Genomic DNA, 23,332 nt, shown 5'->3' with positions numbered 1-23,332 from the left:
CTTTTTGGTAGCAACTTGCCAATATAGGTCTCATAGACTTTCCTGCCCTCACTGGCTTCAAACCATGATCCTCAGATCTCGGTTTCCTGAGACCACAGGTCTGAGCCACTGGAGCCTAGCTGATGGTTTTTCTTTCCCTCTCAATCTGGGTCTTCTTCCCCTCCCCTTGGAGGTGCAGGCCACATGCTCAGCAGCCCCCGGGGGGCTTCTCTCTTCCTACCGTTCATCACACCTAATCTACTGTTAGGTAACTTCTTTCATTCTTTTTTTTTCCCCCCTTTTTGTTGATCATGGGACTTGAACTCTGGGCCTGGGTACTGTCCCGCAGTTCTTCAGCTCAAGGCTAGTGCTCTACCACTTGAACCACAGCACTACTTCTGGTTTTCTGGTGGTTTATTGGAGAGAAGAGTCTGATGGACTTTCCTGCCCAGGCTGGCTTTGAACCGCGATCCTCAGATCTCAGCCTCCTGAGTAGCTAGGATGACAGGTGTGAGCCACCGGCGCCCGGCCTTCTTTCATTCTTGAGAAACCATCCGCTTCCCTTTACCCTCCACCATGATCTCCCTCGAGAGCTACTACAGCTATGGGACTGACCTGTATCCACTTAGAACTCGTGTGCGTGACAGCCAGTCATCTTCTTTGCTCTTCTCTTCTCTTCAATGTTTACACGTGAAGATGAACTACTTGGATCATATTCCTCCTCATTCACTTGCCGTGGTAGCACAGCCCCCTTCTCTGGGGCCTGTTACTCAATGGAGCCTTCTACCTTGCCTGCCCCCAACCCAAATCACTAACAGCTTGACTGAGATTCATTATGCTCTTTTCATATATAGCTGCATTGTTTTAATAATATATACCTTTTCTTTTTCCCTTTTGCTTCCCCTTCTCCTCTTAAATAGTCCCATAATTTAACTGATGTTATATGTATATTCAGATAGATAGATAGATAGATGTGCACATACACATGTATGTGTGTGTACATTGTGTCGTTTTTTCAAAATACAATTTAAGCCATCTCACTTGGTTTAAATCCCTTCCGTAGAGTCGCAGGTAAAGCCAGGATTTCTGTTGTTTTAGGCATCTCTCGGCACCCTCTACCCTCCAGCCTCTTCACACGTGACTCTTCTTGCCTGTCTTCTGTTGGGGTCTCTGAACGCTCTCTCGCTTCTTCCTGCCTCATAGTTGCCTGAAGTCTTGCTGCCTTCCTAATGAGACTGAAATCCTTAGTACCTGATACAACACAGTACTTATTCTATAGAGCATGATCAGTCAACTTATTTTTCTCTGCCTTACAGTACTGGTATGCTCAGTTTCCTTACATAATTATTAAAGAAGCATGTATTTATGCTTGGCTTTAGCATAACTTGTAGCTGTGACTATGTATAGATTGAAATTTAAAAATGAAACTTTTGACTGGGCACCAGGAGCTCATACCTATAATCATAACTACTCAGGAGGCTGAGATGGAAGGATAATGGTTTGAAGCCAGCCTGGGGCTCAAGTTGTAGAGTACCAGACTTGAGCAAGAAAGCTCAGGAACAGCTTCAGGCCCTGAGATCAAGCCTTGGTGTACACACACACACACACACACACACACACACACACACACACACACACACACACACACACACACACACACACACACACACACACACTTAAACCAAGAAAGAGATTGGGTCTCATTTAATCAAAGCTGTTCATATTTCTCCTGCTCTGATACCCAGAATGTGACACTCAGTGCTCTGTACCTCTGGGTTTCCTTTGTAGTGCCAATAAAAACAGAGCTGATTTTCTAAGTTGACTAGGATAGCTTTTGATTAGAATTTGCCCTTTTAGGTTAAGAAGGCCGGCCTCCTCTTTCTGCTCTTTTATAGAGAGCAGAACCTTAACAGAACAAGTATACTCAAGACAATTTAGACTCCACGCTGCTGTAAACCACAGTGGAAAAACTGCAGCCAAGTATTCCCAGTAGAAATCTGGGAATTCCTTCAAGTATACTGAGATTTTGTTAGAAATTGAATTGCCAGTGTAATCCATCTTCCTTGTGAGAAAACATTCAGATAAAGAGCTGGCCTAGCCGTGTTCACCATTAGAACATCCCTTAAATCAATAGGCTACAAATCTGGCCACACATTCCTGCAGAGCCTGGCGGGAGAGAGAGTGTCTCCAGCCCCAGATATGAGTGATGGATAGCTGGATGGCACACCCAGGGCCGGCTGGGAGGCCACGCCCACCCCAGGCGGTGGCTGTGGCTGTGGCTGTGGCTGTGGCTGTGGCTGTGGGCTGCTCTGGCTTTCTGTTTCAAGGCTGCAAAATACCGTTATTTGATGGACACCCTTATGAAAAGCAGTGTTCCTTTTGTTTTGCAGACTTTCCAAATGTGGTTATCGAAGGAGTCCTCCACGGGGTCTTTTACCCCCATCCGCAGCCCAGGTAGAAGTCCTCCGAAGAGTTTCAAACTCGTAGTCCAGAAAACCGATATCTGCCAAACTCACTTGCACGGACCCAACTCGAGCTAGGGGAGAAATTCAGCCCCAGCCCCAGTAGTTCAGGGCAGGATGTCTCCATGTGAATGGCGCTTTTCAAAACAGAACCCAAGAGGTGGTTCGGACGCAGTGTTCGAAGCAAATGGTGGCTGCCCGCGTGAGCCCGCGTGAGCCCGCGTGAGCCTGCGTGAGCCCACGTGTCCCACCCCGAAGCTGCGCTCTGCCTCCCAGCCGAAGCTCCTGTGTCTCGGGTGGAGCAGCGTTGCTGGCTTTTCTGTTCAGAGCACGTTACTCACTCCTCTGCCTTGCCTCGAGTGGGAGCGTAAGCATCACGGGAGGCTCCCAGACACCACGGCCTAACCGTGAAGAAGGAGCCAGACTGGGAATTCATGACTCTGACAGAATCCCGCCTTACACAGCTCAGCCTGGTGACTGACACGTGCAGCGCCTGGGATGGCTTCCGCCGTCTGTGTGCGCCCTTTGGAAAGGTGCCATGTTGGAAGTCTGAACACACAGCAGTTTCCTCTATCTTGGGAGAGATGAGCATGACTGCAGACCGGCTGATGCTGTTGGTAGGTTTGCAGGGAGTCTGTCTACAAAGCATACACTTAGCCAGCGCTGGCGGCTCTGCCTGTAACCCTAAGCTACTCAGGAGGCTGAGGTCTCAGGATCCTGACTTGAAGCCAGCCTGGGACAGGAAAGATTGTGAGACTTTATCTCCAGTTAATGAGCAAAAGGCTGGCAGTGCAAGCGTGGCTCAAGGAGTAGAACATGAGCCTGGAGCAGAAAGGCCGAGGCCCTGCGTTGAAGCCGAGGTGCAGCACAGACAAAAACAAGGGGGAAACACACACCTTCTGACACCAGGATCCCAGGTAGCCCTGCAAGACGCTTGCCTGCGAAGCAGCTGCGGAGGGCTGTGGACAGTGCCGCCCGTGGGCAGTGGTCCTCTGCCTCCACCCACGGGTGAGCATTTGCCACCCAGTGGCATTGCTCCAGCATGTCTGGTCTTCCTCATTGGTTCCTTCCCATTCACCTCATGAGCTGAGTGAAGTGTGGGTGACTCAATTCCACCGTCATGTTCTGAGCAGTACACGAACAAAGCATAGGTCCTTCTGCATGGATGTGCCATAGGTGGGCATTTCATTCAGAATTTTGTGGTAGTTCTCATAAGTTTCTGTGTAGGAGAAAATATTTAAAATCAAGCGTAATAACTATATCATGAATTTTTATTAGAATTCAGTGATACAGGTCGACCCCCTGCTGAAAACTTTTTTTTTTTTTTTGATCCAGTCGTGGGGCCTGAACTCTGGGCTGGGCCTGGGCGCTGTCCCTCAGCTCTTCAGCTCAAGGCTAGCGCTCTACTACTTGAGCCACAGCACCACTTCTGGCTTTTTTCTTTTTGCTTATATGGTGCTGAGGAATTGAACCCAGGGCCTCCGGCATACAAGGCAAGCGCTCTACCACTGAGCCACCTTCCCAGCCCCCTGAAAACTTTTAAGGATATATTTTATGATAGATTATGTTATAGTACATATTGGAAATGAGCAAGAACTAAACATCAAGTTCCGTCAACCCCAAATAACTGAGTAGTCATGTATTGCAGATACTTTTTAAATGTTTTTATGTTACTGGCTATTTTGAGTTAAATAAAAACAGAAAGCAAGAAATATTTGAATTTGTCTTCTGTGCCTGGAACTTTATGCAACTCAAACATAAAACCTCTCACTTCTTTCTAAGCATTTATTATTAAGCCAATAAATACTCATTGAATACTGGATGATTTAGCAGGATAGTCCCATTTCCTGTGTGCGTATGTGTATCCCAGTAACAGAACTTGAACCGAGGGTTACTTGGCTTGTCTGCTCAAGGCTGAGCCACGCCTCCAGCCCAGTTTTGTTAGCTAATAGAAGATGGAGTGTCACTTCCAGAGCTAACTCGGGTCCCAATGCTCACTTGGCTTGCTCACTCACAGCTGGTGTTCTACCACTTGAGCCATACTGCTAGCATGGCTTTTTGCTCATTACTTGGTGAGACAGTCCCATGAGCTTTTCTGCCCAGGCTGGCTTTGAACTCAGATCCTCCAGGTTGAAGCCTGCTGAGTAGCTGGGATTCCAGGCCTGGCCAGAGGATGGGGCTCGGAGAAAGCTTGTAGGCTGGTTTGTTTGAGGCAGTTTCCATCAACATGGCAGACGGATAAACAAGTGCTGTTCACGTCATGCGTTCACTCCCCGGGGCCTTAGCCGCTGTGGTGGTCATGTGATGCTGGCTTTGCTGGAGTTTTCCAGCCATTTACTAGGGAGAGACCTCGGGTTTATGAAATTGTGCGTGCGGGAAGCTCGGTTCCAGGCTGTTTTGGTTTTCATCCTCAATGGTAATTCTAGGCTTTGAATTCAGCAGCAGAAAGTCAGGCTAAGGAGCAAACGACACGCTGGGCCTTGGCTGGCTTTCCACGCAGACACAGCTCCAGCGAAGGCAGGGACTCAGATTCCTGTATTAAGGGGAGGTGTTATGACGGTGTTGGGCCACTGGAGTATACGTCATTTGCTAGAGAAATCGATGTCCTAAGAGTATGACTGGAAACGTGGCCTGCACACTTGAGCTGCTTCCTGCCTTCGGGTACAACCGCGGGTGTGGACCTCATTGGCTCCCCAAGCTGCGACAGTCCGTGTCATTTCAGTATGACTGCTGTGCGCTTGGGGGTCACATGTTGGGCTGAGACAGGGTTTTGTAAGTATTTAGCCCAGGCTGGCTTCAGGCTTAACCCTCCTGCCTCCATCTGCTTAGAGGCTGGGACTACAGGCGTCTACCACCACACCCAGCAACTACTTGCCTGACTTCTGCCAGACTACTTCCATTTAAGGGTCAAATGGAAAAACTTCCTTGTTGGTTTTGTTTTTAAAAATAGATGCTCTTGGGAAAACACTAGAGTTGAAATACAAATGCCAGTGTTTAACCATTACGGCCTGAGGGATTCTCATGCCGCCGAGTATAAACGAGGTGTGGTGTTGCTGGTCGCCGGTGTTAGGCCTACAGATGGAGCAGCAGTTGGGTGTGGATCACGTTCTGTCCGGGGGTAGCCGACTCAGCATCTACCCCTCATTCTGGTCCAGGGAGGAGGTGGGGGACACCGAGGGAGTGAGCAGCGAGGCCTCGGGTGGGCGCCCATCGGCAGGGCCTCCGCTGAGCCCACGAGACGCCGAGGCCACCGGGAGCGGCACAAGGCAGCCATAGGCCTGGCCACCGCGGTGGAGCGCAGAGGTGAGGCTGCGCGGCGGGCCCAGGCCCGGACACAGAGTCCTGTCCTGCTCCAGGCTGACTAGACCCGCGCCTCTACATCACAGGGCAGCTGCCAGAGTCCCCGAAGCAGATCTGCCTTCAGAGTCCAGGTAGAAGACAGGGGACGTCTTCATGCAAGGTTCTCTACCCAGAGACCAGCCTAAGAGCTCCCATCTGGGACAGACAGCCACGCTAGCTGCGTTTAAAGGCCTAGAACGAGCAGGAGCAAATCCCTGACACTGAAACGGGAGAGGCTATGGAGACGTCCACGCACTTCCTACATGCTTCCACAGGACCTCAAAAGCAGGGAATCGGTGAGGCACCTGTGGCCCAGGCCTCTAAATCCCAGCTACTCAGGAGGCTGAGATCTGAGGATCACAGTTCAAAGCGAGCTAGAGCAGGAAAGACCATGAGACGATCACCATTTACTGCCAAAAAGCCAGACGTGAAGCTGCAGCTCAAATGGTAGAGTGCTAATCTTGAGCCAAGAAAGTTCATTCCCTCCCCCCCTTGAGTTCAAGCCGCAGGCTTGGCACACTCACAGAAAAAGAGGGAGGATCCAGGCACTGGTAACTCACACCTTAATCCTAGCTACTCAGGAGGTGAGACCTGGAAGATTGCGGTCCAAAGTCAGTCAGCATGGGTAAACAAGCCTGAGAAACTCCACGTGTTATTAACCAGCCAAAAGCTGTGCTGGCAGTGTGGCTCAGGTAGTAGAGCACCATCAAGCAAGCCAAAGCAAGTACAAGGACTGAAATTCAAGCCCTGGTACTGTCACAAAAAGGAGTGGAGAGATGGGGGTTGGGTGTATTGGCTTCTCCAAATTTGTGACTCCCGATTATTGTAACTTAGTCATGGGATAAGAATTCCATGAATCAAGCCGGGTGCTGGTGCTCACGCCTGTAATCTTACCTACGCAAGAGGCTGAGATCTGAAGTTCATGGTTCAAAGCCAGCCCGGGCAGGAAAGTCTTGAGAGTCTCATCTCCAATTAACCACCAGAAAACCAGAAGTGGCGCTGTGGCTCAAGTGGTAGAGCAATCTCCTTGAGCTGAATTGCTGAGGGACAGCGCCCAGGCCTAGAGTTCAAGCCCCACAACTGACGGAAAAAAAAGATTCCATGAATCAATTTTGAAATGCATTTGTTTTATCCCACATAGAACATTTCTTTCTGACACAGTTTCATCCAGTTCTGCATTAATGCCAGCAGCTATTTCCCTCTCCTCCGGCATCTCAACAACACTTGAAAGCCTTGGAGCAAGCTATGTTATATCACACCTAGAATTTACTCTGGGCCAATGTCTTCAATCTGCAAGATGAATTACAGAATTAAGTGAAAGGCATAAATGTCCTTTATGGCACCAACATTTTCCATTACAAATACTGTTTTTACTCTTTTTTAATTTGGAAGGGGGAAAAGTGCCCTGAAGGGTCTTTGAATTGCCAAACCTTCTAGATCAAAGATTTCTTCAGCTGTCTGAATTATAAGAATATTGGAAAACAAAAACAAAAACCCTTTTCCTGCTATAAAATCCTTGCCATGTTTTGGTCTTTATGTAACTCAAAACGGCTGAACTGAGAAATGAGGTTCAAATTTTGTTCAAAATCTAAAAATTCATCAGAAATGAAGTAAGAGATAATTCCCAAAATGTCATTCTAACTAATCTGACCCATGGATAATTTTCACTGAATTCTTAGTTGATGATACAGAAAATGGCTGAATAGCCCTTGAAAGAGAATAAAACAGACTGTGGCTGAGGACAACACCACGTTCAAAATCGTTTATAACAAGTGATCCTAGACTAAATGGTAATAATTCGGGCTTGGCCATGGTGTCCAGTTAATATTTTCCTGATTCCATTCCCATTCCCAGGACACTCTTGTGTCCTCTGACAAAATAACCAAAGTGTATTTCTTTTTTTTTTTTTTTTGGTCTGGTCATGGGGCCTGAACTCTGGGCCTGGGCGCTGTCCCTCAGCTCTTCAGCTCAAGGCTAGCGCTCTACCACTTGAGCCACAGCGCCACTTCCGGCTTTTTTCTTTTTGCTTATGTGGTGCTGAGGAATCAAACCCAGGGCTTCATGCATGCAAGGCAAGCGCTCTACCACTGAGCCACCTTCCCAGCCCCAAAGTGTATTTCAAAAGCTTTCGCTGAACATGCTGGCCTATAAAATGATCAGTTCTCTTTTACTTCCACAGCCATCCAGTTGGCTGATGTTTTCATCTGATGCCTTCATGGAGAACACATCAGAGGAGAAATAAACTCATTCCTCCCCTCCCTTTGGTGTGTGTGTGTGTGTGTGTGTGTGTGTGTGTGTGTGTGTGTGTGTGTGTGTGTGTGTGTGTGTGTGTGTGTCAAGGCTGGTGCTCTACCACTTGAGCCACAACTTCACTTCTGGCTTTTTGGGGATAAGCGTCTCACAGGCTTTTCTGCCATGGCTGGCTTCCAAAGTGATCCTCAGACCTGAGTAGTTAGGATTACGGGCTGAACCACTGACACCCAACAGGCTAAGAACTCTCTGCCAGTGTCATTTGCACAACAGATCGATGATGTGATAATCTATTACCTGTGAGCGTGGTCTCAGAATTTCAGCACTTCCAACACAAACTGCTTTGGCTTTGTCGCTGAACGGGGCACTTGCTAAACCCTTGGTAGCACACTTAGTAGAAGGCTGGGCGGGGAGGGAGGGGTCCCCGGGGAGAGTCGCAGTAGCTGCTGTGCCCTCTGACCTCAGAGGCTAAAGGCACTTTTGCACATATAAAAGGTCAGTTATTCCTAATTCCATTCTAGGTCTTTTATATTTTATTTTTTTGGGGGGGCGGGTCTGGTCCTGGGGCCTGAACTCTGGGCCTGGGCGCTGTCCCTCAGCTCTTCAGCTCAAGGCTAGCACTCTACCACTTGAGCCACAGCGCCACTTCCGGCTTTTTTCTTTTTGCTTATGTGGTGCTGAGGAATCGAACCCAGGGCCTCATGCATGCAAGGCAAGCGCGCTACCACTGATCCACCTTCCCAGCCCTAGGTCATTTTTATTTTAAATAAGGTAAGACTGGCTCCAAACTGCTGAGCCACACCTCCAGATGTTGGTGAAATCCTTTTGAGCAATTACCAGGCAGGTGAGGAAGTTGAAGCTTTTTGGAGGGTGGGAGCTGACAGGAGAGGAAAGGCAAAGGGTGAGGGAGAGGAAGGGTGAACATGCACACGTGTGGATACAGAGCAAGCGGGAGGAGGAGGGGGAGGGGAAGAGCCATGGGAGGGGCACACATGGACACGTGAAGATAAAACCCCTAGGCCAACTGATTGGCGTTAAGAAAATTCCAAAGGAGAAGATAAAAATAAATTAAGTACAGAAATAAAGGGTAACTCTGTACAGTATTTTCACAATAAAAAAAAAAAAAGAAAAGAAATAAAGAGTAAGAAGTCTCACCCATCAGGAAGAATGACAGCGCATCATTTGCAGGGAAATGGATGGACTGGTAAAAATTTATGCTAAGTTACTCAGGCTCTGAGAGACAAAAGATGCATGATTTTTCTCATATGTGAAAGTTAGATTTGTGATAAATATATGTGTAAGCACAAACAGAATCGTTTGAATATATACACAAACGTATGAACTAGAATATGGTCCATGCAGGGGAGGATTCCAATAGTATAACTCCTCTGAACAATTAGTGTACAGTCTAACAAAATGACTACCAGGACTCTGAGACCTGGGGGTCCAAGGGGAAGTGAGGTCAAACGAGAGTCGACAGTGGAGAGAGGAAGGGTGGAAATATTCAACGAACATATGTGAAAATGGAAGTGGGGAAACTGAGGGATGGAGTGGGGTTGGGAGGGAGGGGTGACGTTGATCTGGATACACTGTGCTCACAAACCGAGGCCTTAAATTGGAAAAATGTGTTTTAAATGTAAAAAAAAAAAAAATCCCACCCCTTGCATTTACTTTGTGTGAGTCTGATCTCGTTCTGCTACATGCAGAACTTCTGCCCTTTTCCTTAAACATAACCCTATCTGCATTCGTATCTGCCATACCAGTCTTCAGAGATGTAGGCTTCACTATCATGAGATGGAGGCTTCATAACCATTTGGGGTTCAAGTTTCTGTTAGCAATTCCTTATCCTTGTCTCTATCAGAAAATGTTTTCAGTATCGCTGTATTAGACAAAGACCTTAGGTTACAAGTCAAGGGAGATCAGTTCGCCCTGGCCTAAGCAAAACCAGAGATGATTGGCTTGTGTCATGGAAAGCTGGGTGTGAATCAACTATCTCTTAGAGCGGCTCCCTTCTGGATGAGTTCATTCTTAGTCCTCCTGCAGAAAGAGGGCTGACTTTCCTAATAATCTTATAGGAAGTCCCACGACTGAGCATCATTCACTTCACTGGGGTCAACTATTCAGGCCTAGGCCATCACCAAGGCCCAGGCCCAGGGATGCTCTGTTGGCCCTTCCCCCACTCCAGGCTCTGCACAGGCCTCTCTGCTGCTTCTGGAGCCCAGCCTGCCACGGGGGGAGCTCTGTGCTTGTCCCTCCGCCCACTTTCTCTTCTTCCAGTGTCCCCATCGCTAGTGGCTCCCTTTCTCCCTCAGTCCCCACACGGGCTGGCCTCAACCACCTTCCCTCTACCCCTCTCCCATTTTACCTCCCAGCTGATTTCCTGCCGCGTATCCATGTGGCGTGTTTCTGAATTTCTTGTCAGCTTCATGGAGCTGTGAGGGCTGACATTGTCAGAGCCCTGACCTGTACTGAGTAAATGCTTGTCATGGGACTTATCGACTCCGGCAGTCCAGGTGTATATCCGTCTATTGTGGTTTGGATCTAAGGTGCCCCCTGACCACCCCCCAAAAGGCTAGATGCTGGTGGCTCAGACCTGTCACCCTAGCTACTCGGGAGGCTGAGATCTGAGGATCATGGTTCAAAACCAGCTCAGGCAGGAAAGTCTGTGAGATGAGTTTCCAATGAGCCACCAAAAAAGCTTTCCGCCCTGCAATCCCTCATCCCTGCCTGGCTTGCCCTGGTGGCCCTGCCTGCCCTCCTCCCAGCCTTTGCGTGGACAGATCCCACAAGGCTGCGCTCCTAGCTGGCCTCACGGGGCAGGCCTCACCGCCTCCCCAGGGCCAGAGGAGCTCTTCGTGGCTCTCACCACCCCTTTCATTCCTCTGTCTTCCCCGCGGGACCTCCGCTGCCAGGCTCTGTTCACTGCTGTATCCTCAAAGCTCCAACTGGCCCCTGGCATCCACAAGACCCACAATAAACGTGTGTGTGGAGCTGTCACCTTTGTACGACTACTTAACAATAAACATTTAAACATAAAACAGCAAGGGCCGCCATACTGTCCTACAAGAGTGCTAGTGATCCACATACTCTGCCCCCAACAGCAGTGGTAGGCAGGGCCACTTGCATCTGCTGTTGAGACTATTTTCTTAGCTGGGTTTTTTTGGTTTCTGTTGGGTGTATGATAAGAGCTACGGGCTGTTTCCTTCCCATCTGGACAGACTAGGCTTATTACTGTAAAGCTCGGATTCTCATCGGGGAGGGCATTACTGTCCTATCTGGCTTAAAAACAACCTGAATCATAATTGTAACCATGCAAGGGACTAACAGATTCCTTCTTCCTTCCCACTGCAACTAGACTCGAGGGAACTTTCTAATAATGTTACTGTTACTGTGAGTGAAACAGTGAATCATCAGCATATGTATTTGGGATGTGATGGACATAATTTCTATGACTTTCCATTCCAAATTACCTAATTGTGTATTTCGATTCATAAAACTCTTTGTAATGTGTTCATCATTACCACTAGAGTGAATACATTTTATACATCTATTACACATAAAAGCTATTTTTAAAGTGCTGGGGCTAGTGCTTGAACTCAGGGCCTGGGCGCTGTCCCTTACCTTTTTCTCCTTTTTCTCTTAAGGCTGGCACTCTAACACTTGAAACATACCTGCAGTTCCAGCTTTTTGCTGGTTAATTTGAGGTAAGTCTCTCAGATCTGTCTGCCCTGGCTAGCTTCAAACCAGGATCTCAGATCTCCTGAGTAGCTAGGATTACAGATGTATATTTACTTTTGTGTATTTACTTTTGAAGTGTATTTGTATATTTCCATGTATATTTACTTTTCTGTACTTACTTTTGAAGAACTTTAAATTTTAAAGGAACTCTTACAAAAAAAAAATTTATATCAAAAGTATTTAATATGGAGAACATAAAGCGCCTTCGATCACTCAAAACTGCTTATGATGTGCATCAGTTTGTACCAATCCAACTTCCATCTGCCCAGCAAAAAATGATTGAATTCACTATAATAAACTTCAGGTCTTCATCTTTTCAAACAAATCTTCAGCACCACCCAACATGGAGATACCAATGAGTTTAGGAGAAACTAAATCAATGATTGTGTTCTTTAAAGAGCCAATACAGTCTTTCTAATGTAAACTAGCACCATTAGAGGAAGAGATTTTTTTTTTTTCAATTCAAAAGACCCTGAACAGGTGATTTATCAAGTCACAGAGAGCAAACATTGAGTGGGTTTGTGCTGTTGTCTGTGCTGGAACTGCAGCTGGAACTCAGGGCCTGGCTGCTGTCTCAGCTTTACTCAAGACTGCCACTCCACCGTGAGCCACAGATCAGGCTTTTTTTTTTTCTGATTAATCAGGAGTCTCGTGGGTTTTCCTGGCCCAGATGGCTTCAAATTGCACTCTTCCTATCTTAGCTTCCTGAGTAGCTAGGATTATAGGCATTAGCACCGGCACCCAATTGAGTGATGAGTTTTTAAATTTTTTTCCTGTGATAAAGAGTGGCAAATTAAAAAAGCATAATAAAGCAAAGCAAAACTTTCAGAAACTGGAGAATCGACAGCCACAGGCCAGCAGGCACACACATATTTCACGTGCACGCTCAGACACACTCACACCTGTGTACACACACACACCCCGGCGAGAGTGTTTTCTTTTCTCCTGGTCATCACCAGTCGGCAACCTCCACCACAAAGGGCGTCTTCACATCTATCTTGCTGCTGCTGACAATCGAGCAGGTGCTGAGTGGACGGTCATGCCCGTCAGTTGCTTGAAGTTCGATGGAGTGTACCACGGTCTGGGGAGGCAAGTGCGGACATGGAACTCAGTTTTGACTGACAGCTACGGGAGTCCCAAGATGTGACCAACTCAGCTCTGCACTTACAAGTACGAAATGTTTATCATTACAAACATCATGCAAGTATTTGGGACAAGTGGCCCACTACTGTAATCCTAGCTACTAAGGAGGCTGAGATCTGGAGGTTTGTGGTTTGAAGCCAGCCTGGGAAGATGAGTATGAGAGATTCCATCTCCAGTTAACTAGCAAAAGCTGTGCAGGAGGCGTGGCTCAGGTGGTAGAGTGTCTTGAAGAAGAAAAGCCAGAGTTTAGTAAGGTTATTGAGATGAATTCCAAGAAATGGAAACAAGCTTTTTTTCTTTGTTGATGTTTTTGTTTTCTGTCTCATTTGTTCAATTACCTGTCTTTGGGAAGATAAGGAGGAACAGAAATGGAGGGACAAAGGATGAACAAACACAACAGTGGTACTCACTAGACACTATGATGAAAATTAACTATAGAACGTGTGGATGTATGGGAGGGAAAAAACAGGAGCAAGGGAAGGGGTGACATCATCCAACAAGAAATACATCCTGCACCTGACTTATGTAATATCACCCCTCTGTACATCACCTTTATAATAACAATAAAAAAGAGAGAGTAGCCAGGCACTGACTGCTCACACCTGTCATCCTAGCTACTCAGGAGTCTGAGATCTGAGGATGGTGATATAAAGACAGCCCAGGCAGGAAAGGCCTTGAGACTCTGATCTCCAATAAACCACCTGAAAACCGGAAGTGGTGCTGTGGCTCAAATGGTAGAGTGCTCCCCTTGTGCTGAAGGGCCAGAGTTAAAGCCCCATGACCGACAAGTCAGTGAGAGAGAAAGAGAGAAAGAGAGAGAGATTAAAAAAATAAACAGTTTAGCAAGGCCCTGCATTTAAGCCCTGATACTAGGAAAAAGAAAATGAAAAAAAATAAAATCAAGCTAGGTGTGAAAACTTATAACTATGGAAGTAGAGAAATGGGGGATGGAAAAATGTGTGCTACACATTTACAAGCATATATATGCAATACATGTATGGCAATAATATAGATATAGATCACAATAAAATTTACTCACCACTTTGTTCATCAGATAATATATTGGTATTATTTTCTCATTTCCTCTTTAGGAAGTACTTGATATTCTAATAATGTTGGATTCTTTCTAAGCACCTGGCTCTGACAGAAGGCATTTCTACTTACCTGCTACCACTAAACTAAGAGTTAGTGTGGAGTCTAAGCGACCCTTCTGTTCTGGTACTAGTTTGGACATAACAAAATAAACCCAAAGAAGCTAGATGTAACAGGGTCCTAGCTCTGGGTTTGCCCATTTCCAAAGTGATCTGAGCCATCGATCTCAGTGTTGAGTCGGGCACTGAGCTGGGTTCTGTTCTCTGCCTTGGCTGGCTTCACAGGCCCCCAGACCACCGGTGCTTCACACTAATGGACAAAGGACATCAGGGACCAGGAAAGATGCTCTGCCCGGGCGTAGTGGCTCACATGTGTAGTCCAAGCTATTTGGGAGGCTGAGATGGGGAAGATGGCAGTTCCAGGCCAGCCCGAGCGAAAAAGCTGAGTATGCTGGAGCGTTTATCACTTCAGCTACTCAGGGAAAAGGCTGGGACACTACTTAAAGAAAATTATAGCCAGAAGGGCGATGGACACAGATCAAGCGGTGGAATACCGTCCTGGCAGCTGCAAAGCCCCGAGTTCCAACTGCAGTTACTTCCAGTTAAAAAACTTAAGAGAGAGAGGAATACTTTGGATAAGTTTTCTGAACAGTGAGTACACAGCTCATCTCTGGGATGGTGACTGAGTAGAATCAAGGCAGCAGGTAGAAGGTGTGAGGAGGATGTTTGGGATCTTCAGGAGTACAAAGCCCAGCTGCATGCACATGGGGACGGTCGGGGGTTATGGGCAGTGTGGGTCATGCCCGGCACTCGGCTGTGAGCTTAGGCGATGGAGAACTACCCTGGAAGGCTGCAGGAGAAATGTAGATGGAGAAGAAAACAGTGTTTTTATTATTCGTGTTATTATGTGTGTGTGTGTGCGTGCACACGCCGGTGCGTGTGTGCCCTAATTTCTCTAATGCCTTACCATGCATGCTTTACAGAAGATGCCAGCACATTAGAAGGTGTGACCCCTGGGTGCCTGGCTGCAAGCAGCAATTGTGAAGAGAATTAGAATCCATGCTGTCATTTCTCAAAGAATAGCAAAGGATCCGATTCAAAGCCTGCTGGGGAATGGTCGAAACCATTCTTCTCCTGGGTGCCAGTGGCTCATTTTTTATAATCCTTCCTCATATCGGAAGATGCCGACCTCTGACGATATACTTTGAGACTGACATCAGTCCCTGCGAGGCCTCACACACGCCAAGTGTGGAAAGAGGGAGGACGGGAGTTACCATGCCATCGAGGACCTTTCCGAACACCACGTGCTTGCCGTCCAGCCAGGTGGGCTTGGTCAGGGTGATGAAGAACTGCGAGCCGTTGGTGTCGGGCCCAGCGTTGGCCATGCTGACCCACCCGATCCCATAATGCTTCAGCTTGAAGTTCTCATCGGGAAACGTCTCACCATAAATGCTCCTGCCTCGTAGGACAGAAGAGGAAGGGAGGCAGCAGGAGTCAAACCAAAACTCTTCAAGGAACCCCACAGAGACAGGAGTGGGAAAAGATGGCCAAACCTAAGTAGACGCAAGGCGGGGACAGGTGAACCTCTTAAAGAAACCAGACTTGAAACAAACCACAGACAAAGCCTTCCGTAGAGCACAAGATGGTGTGTCCCCAAAGGCCAAGGGAAACCCAATAGTCTCTCTCTGGCAGGAGGAGGGACGGAGGGGCAGGATGGGATCCCAAAGCCAGGTGCAGTGGGGTGGGCAGCCTGGGTCCAGGTCACGTGTTCCCGGCCACTCCCGCCTTTGCACCCCCACCCAGCACAGAGCTTATTCTTGCAGCGACCCGAGGGGGCAGGCTGCTCTGTCCCAGGCTGCACTGGGAAAGTCACAAAACTTGAAAAAAAAATAGAGCAAGATTTTCACTTAGAACCCATAGTGCGCCATGCCTCAGCCCCAACACCACAGCAGCTGGCCGCAGTCAAGCCCAGGACTTCAGAGTTCCAGGACAAAAAGGGTGACCGCAGTGACGTGCAACCAGGGACCAACTACGAAGAGGAAAAGCTCAGCAAAGCGGAGGCCGCAACAGGAGCCATCGCTCTCACAGTGTCTCTCCAGGCTCCCTCCGGTGGGTCACACCTGTGATCCCAACCATTCCAAAGGCTGAGATCTGATCATCACAGGCCGAAGCCAGCCCAAGCAGAACAGCCTGGGAGATTCCAGCTCCAGTTAACTATCAATGCTAGACTGAGGTGTGGCTCGAGTGGTTGAGCACTAGCTGAACAGACAAGTTTAGTGAAGTGAGAGGCCCCGAGTTCAAGTTCTAGTCCAATAAACAACCACAACCAAAAGCAATAACATCAACAACAATAAAAGGCTAACAATGACAGGAAACGTGTGTGTGTGTGTGTGTGTGTGTGTGTGTGTGAGTGTGTGTGTTGTATGCTGGTCCTGGGGCTTGAATTTAGGGTCTGAGCACTGTGTCTGAGCTTTTGTGCTCAAGGCTAGCACTCTACCTCTTTGAAACACAGCTCGACTTCCAGCTTTTTGGTAGTTAATCAGAGATGAGTCTTTCCTGCCCTGGCTGGCTTTGAACCGTGATCCTCAGATCTTAACCTCATAGGCAGCTAGGATTACAGGTGTGAGCCTCTGGCACGCTGCAATAACAGGAAACTTCTGAATGAAGGGACGAAAGTGCTATGCTCGTGTGCAACGCCCCTCCTCCGCCCACCCCCCTCATCCACCACTGGCGCCCCTCAAGCACGCATGGCCTTGTGTGTTAGCTCTGCCCTCTGTGGCCACCCATTTGTCTACACCGCTACCAACTGGTGGTACTGCATTTGTAGTAACTGCAAATGTTCTGCCAAATGAACGCACGTCCACTGTAGAAGACAGTGAGCGCTGACCACTTCCTGGAACCACAAGAGGACAGGGAGTGTGTGCTAGCGGAGGCTCCCACCCCATCCTTTCCAGAGGCAGAGTTGAGTCTGGGGCCTTGTTCCTTGACGCACCGGGTTACTACGCTGCCTTCATCTCGGGGCCTAACTTAGCAAAGCAAGGGGGAAAGGAGAAAGGCGCAGACAACAGGCAACGTTACCACCGGTGCCGTCTCCAGCCGTGAAGTCACCTCCTTGAATCATGAAGTCTTTGATGACGCGATGGAAGGTACTTCCTTTGTATCCGTACCCTTTCTAAAGAGATGACTTCAATTAAATACGCAAGTAGAAATAACCCCCCACCCCAAGAGGCCCTTGTGCTCCCCTGGACTGATTAACAATGAGATACCAAAATCACTATGGAACTCCATTAGGCCGAGAAAAATTTATCATCGGCTGACAAAAATACATGGCAAGGCACCAATGGCTCACGCCTGTGATCCTAGCTACTCAGGAGGCTGAGATCTGAGGATCACAGTTCAAAGCCAGCCACGGCAGAAAAGTCCATGAGACTCTTATCTCCAATTAACCATCAGGAAACCAGAAAAAGTGGAGCTGTGAGTCAAACGCGCTCGCCTTAGCAGAAAAGCTCAGGGATGGTGCCCAGGCCCTGAGTACAAGCCACAGCTGGCAAAAAAAAAACCAAAAAGCAACAAAAATGGGGTTGAAGGTGTTGTTAAAGTGGTAGAATACCAGCCTACCAAGCTCAAGACCTTGAATTCAAGTCCCAGTACTACCGAAAGGAAAAAGGAGAGAGAAAGAAGATGAAATAAATGCTATGCCCAATTAAAGGAAATAAAACAGGCAGACCTCTCCTGTTGCCAAAGCGACAAAATTTTCCACTGTCTTGGGCACAACTTTTCCAAAGAGGCCAATCACAATTCTGCCCACATCTTTGTCTCCAATCCTCACATCAAAGAAGACCTGTGGGTAAGTGAAATACAAAAAATAAAAGGGTTTTACAATATGGAAAATTTCAAGCTAAGTCAACATTACAAATACTTTACAATGGAGTTGTAAAGAGATCTGATATCAGATAAACTTCCTGCTCTAAATACATTATGTGAGAAATTCACTCAACAAGTACTTACTGGAAACTGCTTTGGGTACTGGAGGTACCCAAGTGCAAGTACTGCACTTGATACTGAGTTTAAACGTTGATTCAGTACTCTCAAGTTCAGTCAACAAAGTCTTCAAGAACCCAGCTGCTCCCTTGCACCTGAGGCCAACTCTACCGGTGTCCTGACTTCATAGGTGAGGAAAGTAGTAGAAAACATGCTTGTGTGTGCGTGTACATGTATGTGTGTTTGCACATGTGCATATGCACGTCCATATGCACCCAGGGAAGGCCCCGGGTCCTGGCCTCACCCCGAGAGCAGCAAACCCACTCAGATCCTAAGCTGAACTTAGAACTGGATTCCGCCCCCAGGTCCCACAGTCACCCACGTGTGTTTGTGCTTTCTCTGTCCCATGCTAGAACAAAAGAAAGGAAACACATCCAGAAGGGACCATGAGTCATTTTCTTTGCAGATTAAACCTTCAAAGTTCTCTTGGACTTTTTTTTTTAACTGGTTCATCTGCAACAAAATTATACACATTTATGCTTCACAAATCACTGTCGGAAGACAATTCTGAGACAGAGGCTTGAAAAGGCCGTGGAGTCAAAGGGCATTCTATTAGCAAGTTTAGATTATAGGAACCAATTTACTGTTTGAATGGGTAAAAAAAGACATTCACGAGATGGCTTTAAAAAATATAAGAAGGGTTGTCAAAGGAAAAAGATGTCTTGCAGTTTAGAAAAATCAGTAAGTAAAGACTGTCAAGCTGAAGTTCAAGACAAGAGCTTCTGCCAATACGTCAGCAGGCCTGTCATGGGTGATGGGGTACTCAGCGCTCTGTGTGGCATTTACAGTTTCTACATGTCAGGGCGGCACTAGCTTTATTATTATTTATGTAAGAGAGCTTTCCAGAAAGCATGAAGACCCTCCCTCCAGGTTAGGCAGTTCAGAAAAGGAAAGAACTCTGTGTGGCCCAAGGACAGGAAGTGCCCATCATGGAAGACTGAGACTGATCCTCGAAATAGAGAAGCTTGCCAGACTGCTTCAACGCAGCATAGGCCCCAGCATGGCAGCCCCAAGAAGATCAGCCATGCAATCTGAGAGAAACGGCCAGCCAGCCACCAGAAAGTTCTTGCAGAGCTTTAAACTAGAGGAGAAACTTGCACCTGTGAGGAGTTAGAAAGCAAGAATAAAGCTTAGAGGAGTACAGAAAGAAAAAAAAAAAAGAAAGAAAGAAAGCTGGTCACCCAGCATTGCTGGACAATCAAAATCTATTTTTTGCACACAACCTTGCAGTATACTTCCACCCACCCAAAGTGCAATAGCTTTCAACTTGTGTGTGTGTGTGTGTGTGTGTGTGCATGTGTGTATGCTGGTACTGGGACTTGAAGTCAGAGTCTCAGGGCGTGGTCCTTTAACAATTTTTGTTCAAGGCTGGCACTCTACCACTTGACACAGCTCCATTTCTGGCTTTCTTGTGGTTAATTGGATATAAGAATCTCATGGACTTTCCTGCCTGGTCTGGCTTGGAACTATGATTCTCAGATCTCAGCCTCCTGAGTAGGATTACAAGCATGGGCCACCAGTGTCTGGCAGAGATTATTTTTAATGGCCTCATTTTCTCATCTTATTTAGTTGTTCTAAAAAGCAAAGGGATAAATTGAACAGAGTAAGTGGACATGTGTACAAGACTTGCCTATACCATGAGCTTTCAGACCTTGATACATTGGGTGGATAAACAGATTAGAGAAATGACATTTCAGAGAGTTTGGCACACATCCCTCAGCGACAGAGCCCTCCGCCTGGGAACAGGCTGGCCAGGCCTTTGCCTCCGGGCCCTCTCCCTGCTGGTCCTAATACCCCTGGCTTCCCACCCCAGAACTCCTAGAAAGTGTTAAAAGCTGGTGAGGGGTCACACCCCAAGCCTTGCCTACAGGCCCTGCTGGGGCTCTGCTGGGGCTCTGCTGGGGCTCTGCTGGCGCTTCACAGGCTTCTTGGATGGAATGTCTCAACACTAAGGTCAGTCGTTCATCTTAGAGGTACCTGGGAGGCCATGCATCCTGATTTTCTCTCTCTCAGCAATCCTACTCCCTTCTCCTCACCATCTCTGCTCTAAACCACCTGTTAATTGGACCTCCAACGTCAATTTCAACGGCCTAAGACAACCACCCGAATCCAAGTCCACAGGGGCTCGAAGGCCTTCCTGCAACGCTGGGCACTGAATGGCGGCCGTCCTTCCTGGGGCAAACATGAGGCCCCAGGGACGGTTCTACCCGCACCCAGAACGACAGACCGACAGACAGACAGAGTGGTCAGGGACGGCTCTACCCGCACGACAGACAGACAGACAGACAGACAGGGTGGTCAGGGACGGCTCTACCCGCACGACAGACAGACAGACAGACAGACAGACAGGGTGGTCAGGGACGGCTCTACCCGCACCCAGAAGGACAGATAGACAGACAGACAGACAGGGTGGTCAGGGACGGCTCTACCCGCACGACAGACAGACAGACAGACAGACAGGGTGGTCAGGGACGGCTCTACCCACACGACAGACAGACAGACAGACAGACAGGGTGGTCAGGGACGGCTCTACCCGCACCCAGAAGGACAGATAGACAGACAGACAGACAGGGTGGTCAGGGACGGCTCTACCCACACGACAGACAGACAGACAGACAGGGTGGTCAGGGACGGCTCTACCCGCACCCAGAACGAGGCCTCCCGGGGTCGGGGCGGCCGAGCTCAGGCCGCTGCTGGCCTCGCCGCCCCCGACCCGGGCCCCGGCTCTGGGCACCGCCCGGGCCACGCGGTCAAGGCCGTCGCGCCGCCCGGACCTCGCTCGGGCTCCCCGGCGGGTGACAGCTGAGCGCGCGGCGGGAAGGCGAACCGGCAGGGCGCCCTGGGCACGTCCAGCTCCCGGGGCTCCGTGCGCCCGCGGGGGGACCGGCCTGCGCTCCCCGGGACAGCGGGGCCTCCCCTCTCCCCGTCCCGAGCCTCTGGCCTTCCCGCCCCGCGCCCGCCGGGGACGGGCCGCCCTCCTCCGACACCCCCGCGTCCACACCCGGCAACACAGGCCGGAAGCGGGGCTCGAACCTGCGCCCCACTTACACACAGACGGACCGACAGACGCGGGTCTCGCGCTGCCCCACCTTCCCCGGCCGCCCCAGGGTGGAGGAGGAGGCGGAGGAGGGCGAGAGGCGGGGGCCGGGGGTCCGGGCCTCCGTCCGTCCGTCCGTCCGTCCCCGCCGCGCGGGAGGACGTGGCCCGCCGCTCCTCCCCGGAGCCCGGCCCGCCGCCCGCCGCCCGCCGCCCGCCGCCCGTCACCTTGGCCGTCACCGTGGGGCCTCGCCTGCGCGCGCCCGGAGCCCCGGAAGACGACGCGAGCGCCGCGAGCCCCAGGCCGAGCGCGAGCGACAGCAGCAGACGGGGCCCGGGGCCCATGGCGAGCGCTGCGGGGCCGGCGCGGCGGGGACGCGGCGAGGCTCGGCCGGCTGCGCCTGCGCGCCCCGGGACGGCGGGGGAGGGGCCGGAGATGGGGCGGGCCGGGCGGGGCGCGGCCTCCCCGGCTCCGTGCGGGGCGAGGCCGGAATTCGGAGCTGGGAGGGGCGCGGCGGAGGCCGCGGGGACCCCGAGGGGACGCCGTGGGGACCCCTGGAGTCCCTGTGGAGACCCCGTGGGACCGAGTGTGTTGGGAAGATCCGGTAACGATGGCGAGCCGGCCTAGCCGCTACTTCAGTGGGAAACTCGCCTGGTGAAGAACGGAGAACCGTGAGCACCAACACAGAACCGAGATGAGAGCAGCCACAGAACCGAGAGCACCAACACACAACCGTGAGCACCAACACAGAACCGTGAGCACCAACACACAACCGTGAGCACCAACACACAACCGTGAGCACCAACACCACAGAACCGTGAGCACCAACACACAACCGTGAGCACCAACACCACAGAACCGTGAGCACCAACACACAACCGTGAGCACCAACACACAACCGTGAGCACCAACACACAACCGTGATGAGAGCACCAACACAGAACCGTGAGCACCAGCACACAACCGTGAGCACCAACACACAACCGTGAGCACCAACACAGAACCATGAGCACCAACACACAACCGTGAGCACCAACACAGAACCAAGATGAGAGCACCAACAAAGAACCGTGAGCACCAACACACAACCGTGAGCACCAACACCACAGAACCGTGAGCACCAACACACAACCGTGAGCACCAACACCACAGAACCGTGAGCACCAACACACAACCGTGAGCACCAACACCACAGAACCGTGAGCACCAACACACAACCGTGAGCACCAACACACAACCGTGAGCACCAACACACAACCGTGAGCACCAACACACAACCGTGATGAGAGCACCAACACAGAACCGTGAGCACCAACACACAACCGTGAGCACCAACACACAACCGTGAGCACCAACACAGAACCATGAGCACCAACACACAACCGTGAGCACCAACACAGAACCAAGATGAGAGCACCAACACAGAACCGTGAGCACCAACACACAACCGTGAGCACCAACACACAACCGTGAGCACCAACACACAACCGTGAGCACCAACACCACAGAACCGTGAGCACCAACACAGAACCGTGAGCACCAACACAGAACCATGAGCACAACACAGAACAGAGCGTGAACACAGAACCGTGAGCATGAACACAGAACCATGAGCACCAATACCACCACAGAACCGTGAGCACCAACACAGAACCATGAGCACAAACACAGAACTGTGAGTACCAACACCACAGAACCGTGAGCACCAACACAGAACCATGAGCACCAACACAGAACAGAGCGTGAACACAGAACTGTGAGCATGAACACAGAACTATGAGCACCAACACCACAGAACCATGAGCACCAACACAGGACCATGAGCACCAACACAGAACAGAAAGTGTGAACACAGACTCGAGAGCGTGAACACCACAGAACCGAGAGCATGAGCACAGAAAGACAATCTATAAGTTGAGAGCGGCCGGCAAGCCCAGAACCCTAGCGGCTCTACTCCGAGAATCGCAGTGAAGCCAGAGCTGAAAGTCCCTGATATTTGTATTACCTCCATTAACCAGCAAAAAGCTGTCAGTGGAGCCGTGGCTCAACTGGAGTGAGAATCTAAAGGACAGTGCCCAGGCCCTGAGTTCAAGTCCCCATATGTGCACGAAAAGATTGGAAGAGGCTAGAGGCGTGATGCAAGCGGTTGATCACCTGCCTGGAAAGTGTAAATAAAGCCCTGAATTCAAACAGCTAGAAAGCAGCAGCAGCAGCAGCAACAGCTAAAGAGATACACTAAAACAATAGCTGTG

General features: G+C 49.7%; 2 protein-coding genes and 1 long non-coding RNA gene across 7 annotated transcripts in view; 1 reads left to right on the top strand and 2 right to left on the bottom strand.

The window, feature by feature from the left end:
• Snx24 (sorting nexin 24) overlaps nt 1-23,070 on the top strand; it is a 119,772-nt gene extending 96,702 nt beyond the window's left edge. For 3 of the 5 annotated variants that reach the window (XM_042674494.1, XM_042674497.1, XM_042674498.1), the window contains exon 7: nt 2,370-3,553. In XM_042674494.1, the coding sequence (XP_042530428.1) occupies nt 2,370-2,437 (68 nt within the window). In that variant the 3' untranslated portion in view covers nt 2,438-3,553. Of the gene's footprint in view, nt 1-2,369; nt 3,554-6,201; nt 6,208-13,492; nt 13,504-22,935; nt 22,946-23,059 lie in introns of those variants that run through there. The other 2 variants (XM_042674495.1, XM_042674496.1) reach the window with 2 other exon arrangements.
• On the bottom strand, nt 3,654-4,205 carry LOC122103829. The gene is made up of 2 exons (XR_006146836.1): nt 3,979-4,205; nt 3,654-3,753 (listed from the first exon to the last, which is right to left on the bottom strand). It is a non-coding gene; the product is annotated as an uncharacterized LOC122103829 (long non-coding RNA).
• Ppic (peptidylprolyl isomerase C) lies at nt 11,931-21,434 on the bottom strand. The gene is made up of 5 exons (XM_042674493.1): nt 21,308-21,434; nt 17,730-17,843; nt 17,081-17,174; nt 15,277-15,461; nt 11,931-12,849 (listed from the first exon to the last, which is right to left on the bottom strand). Exons 1-5 carry the CDS (start codon nt 21,422-21,424, stop codon nt 12,721-12,723), a joined length of 639 nt encoding a protein of 212 aa, XP_042530427.1. The 5' UTR covers nt 21,425-21,434; the 3' UTR covers nt 11,931-12,720.
• Nucleotides 23,071-23,332: the final 262 nt, after the last annotated feature.

The sequence above is a fragment of the Dipodomys spectabilis genome, unplaced genomic scaffold (assembly GCF_019054845.1).
Source record: "Dipodomys spectabilis isolate Male_0828 unplaced genomic scaffold, ASM1905484v1 ptg000019l, whole genome shotgun sequence".
Classification (NCBI taxonomy): domain Eukaryota; kingdom Metazoa; phylum Chordata; class Mammalia; order Rodentia; family Heteromyidae; genus Dipodomys; species Dipodomys spectabilis.
The sequence above is the reverse complement of the archived record's forward strand: the minus strand, read 5'-3'. Positions and strand labels throughout refer to the sequence as shown.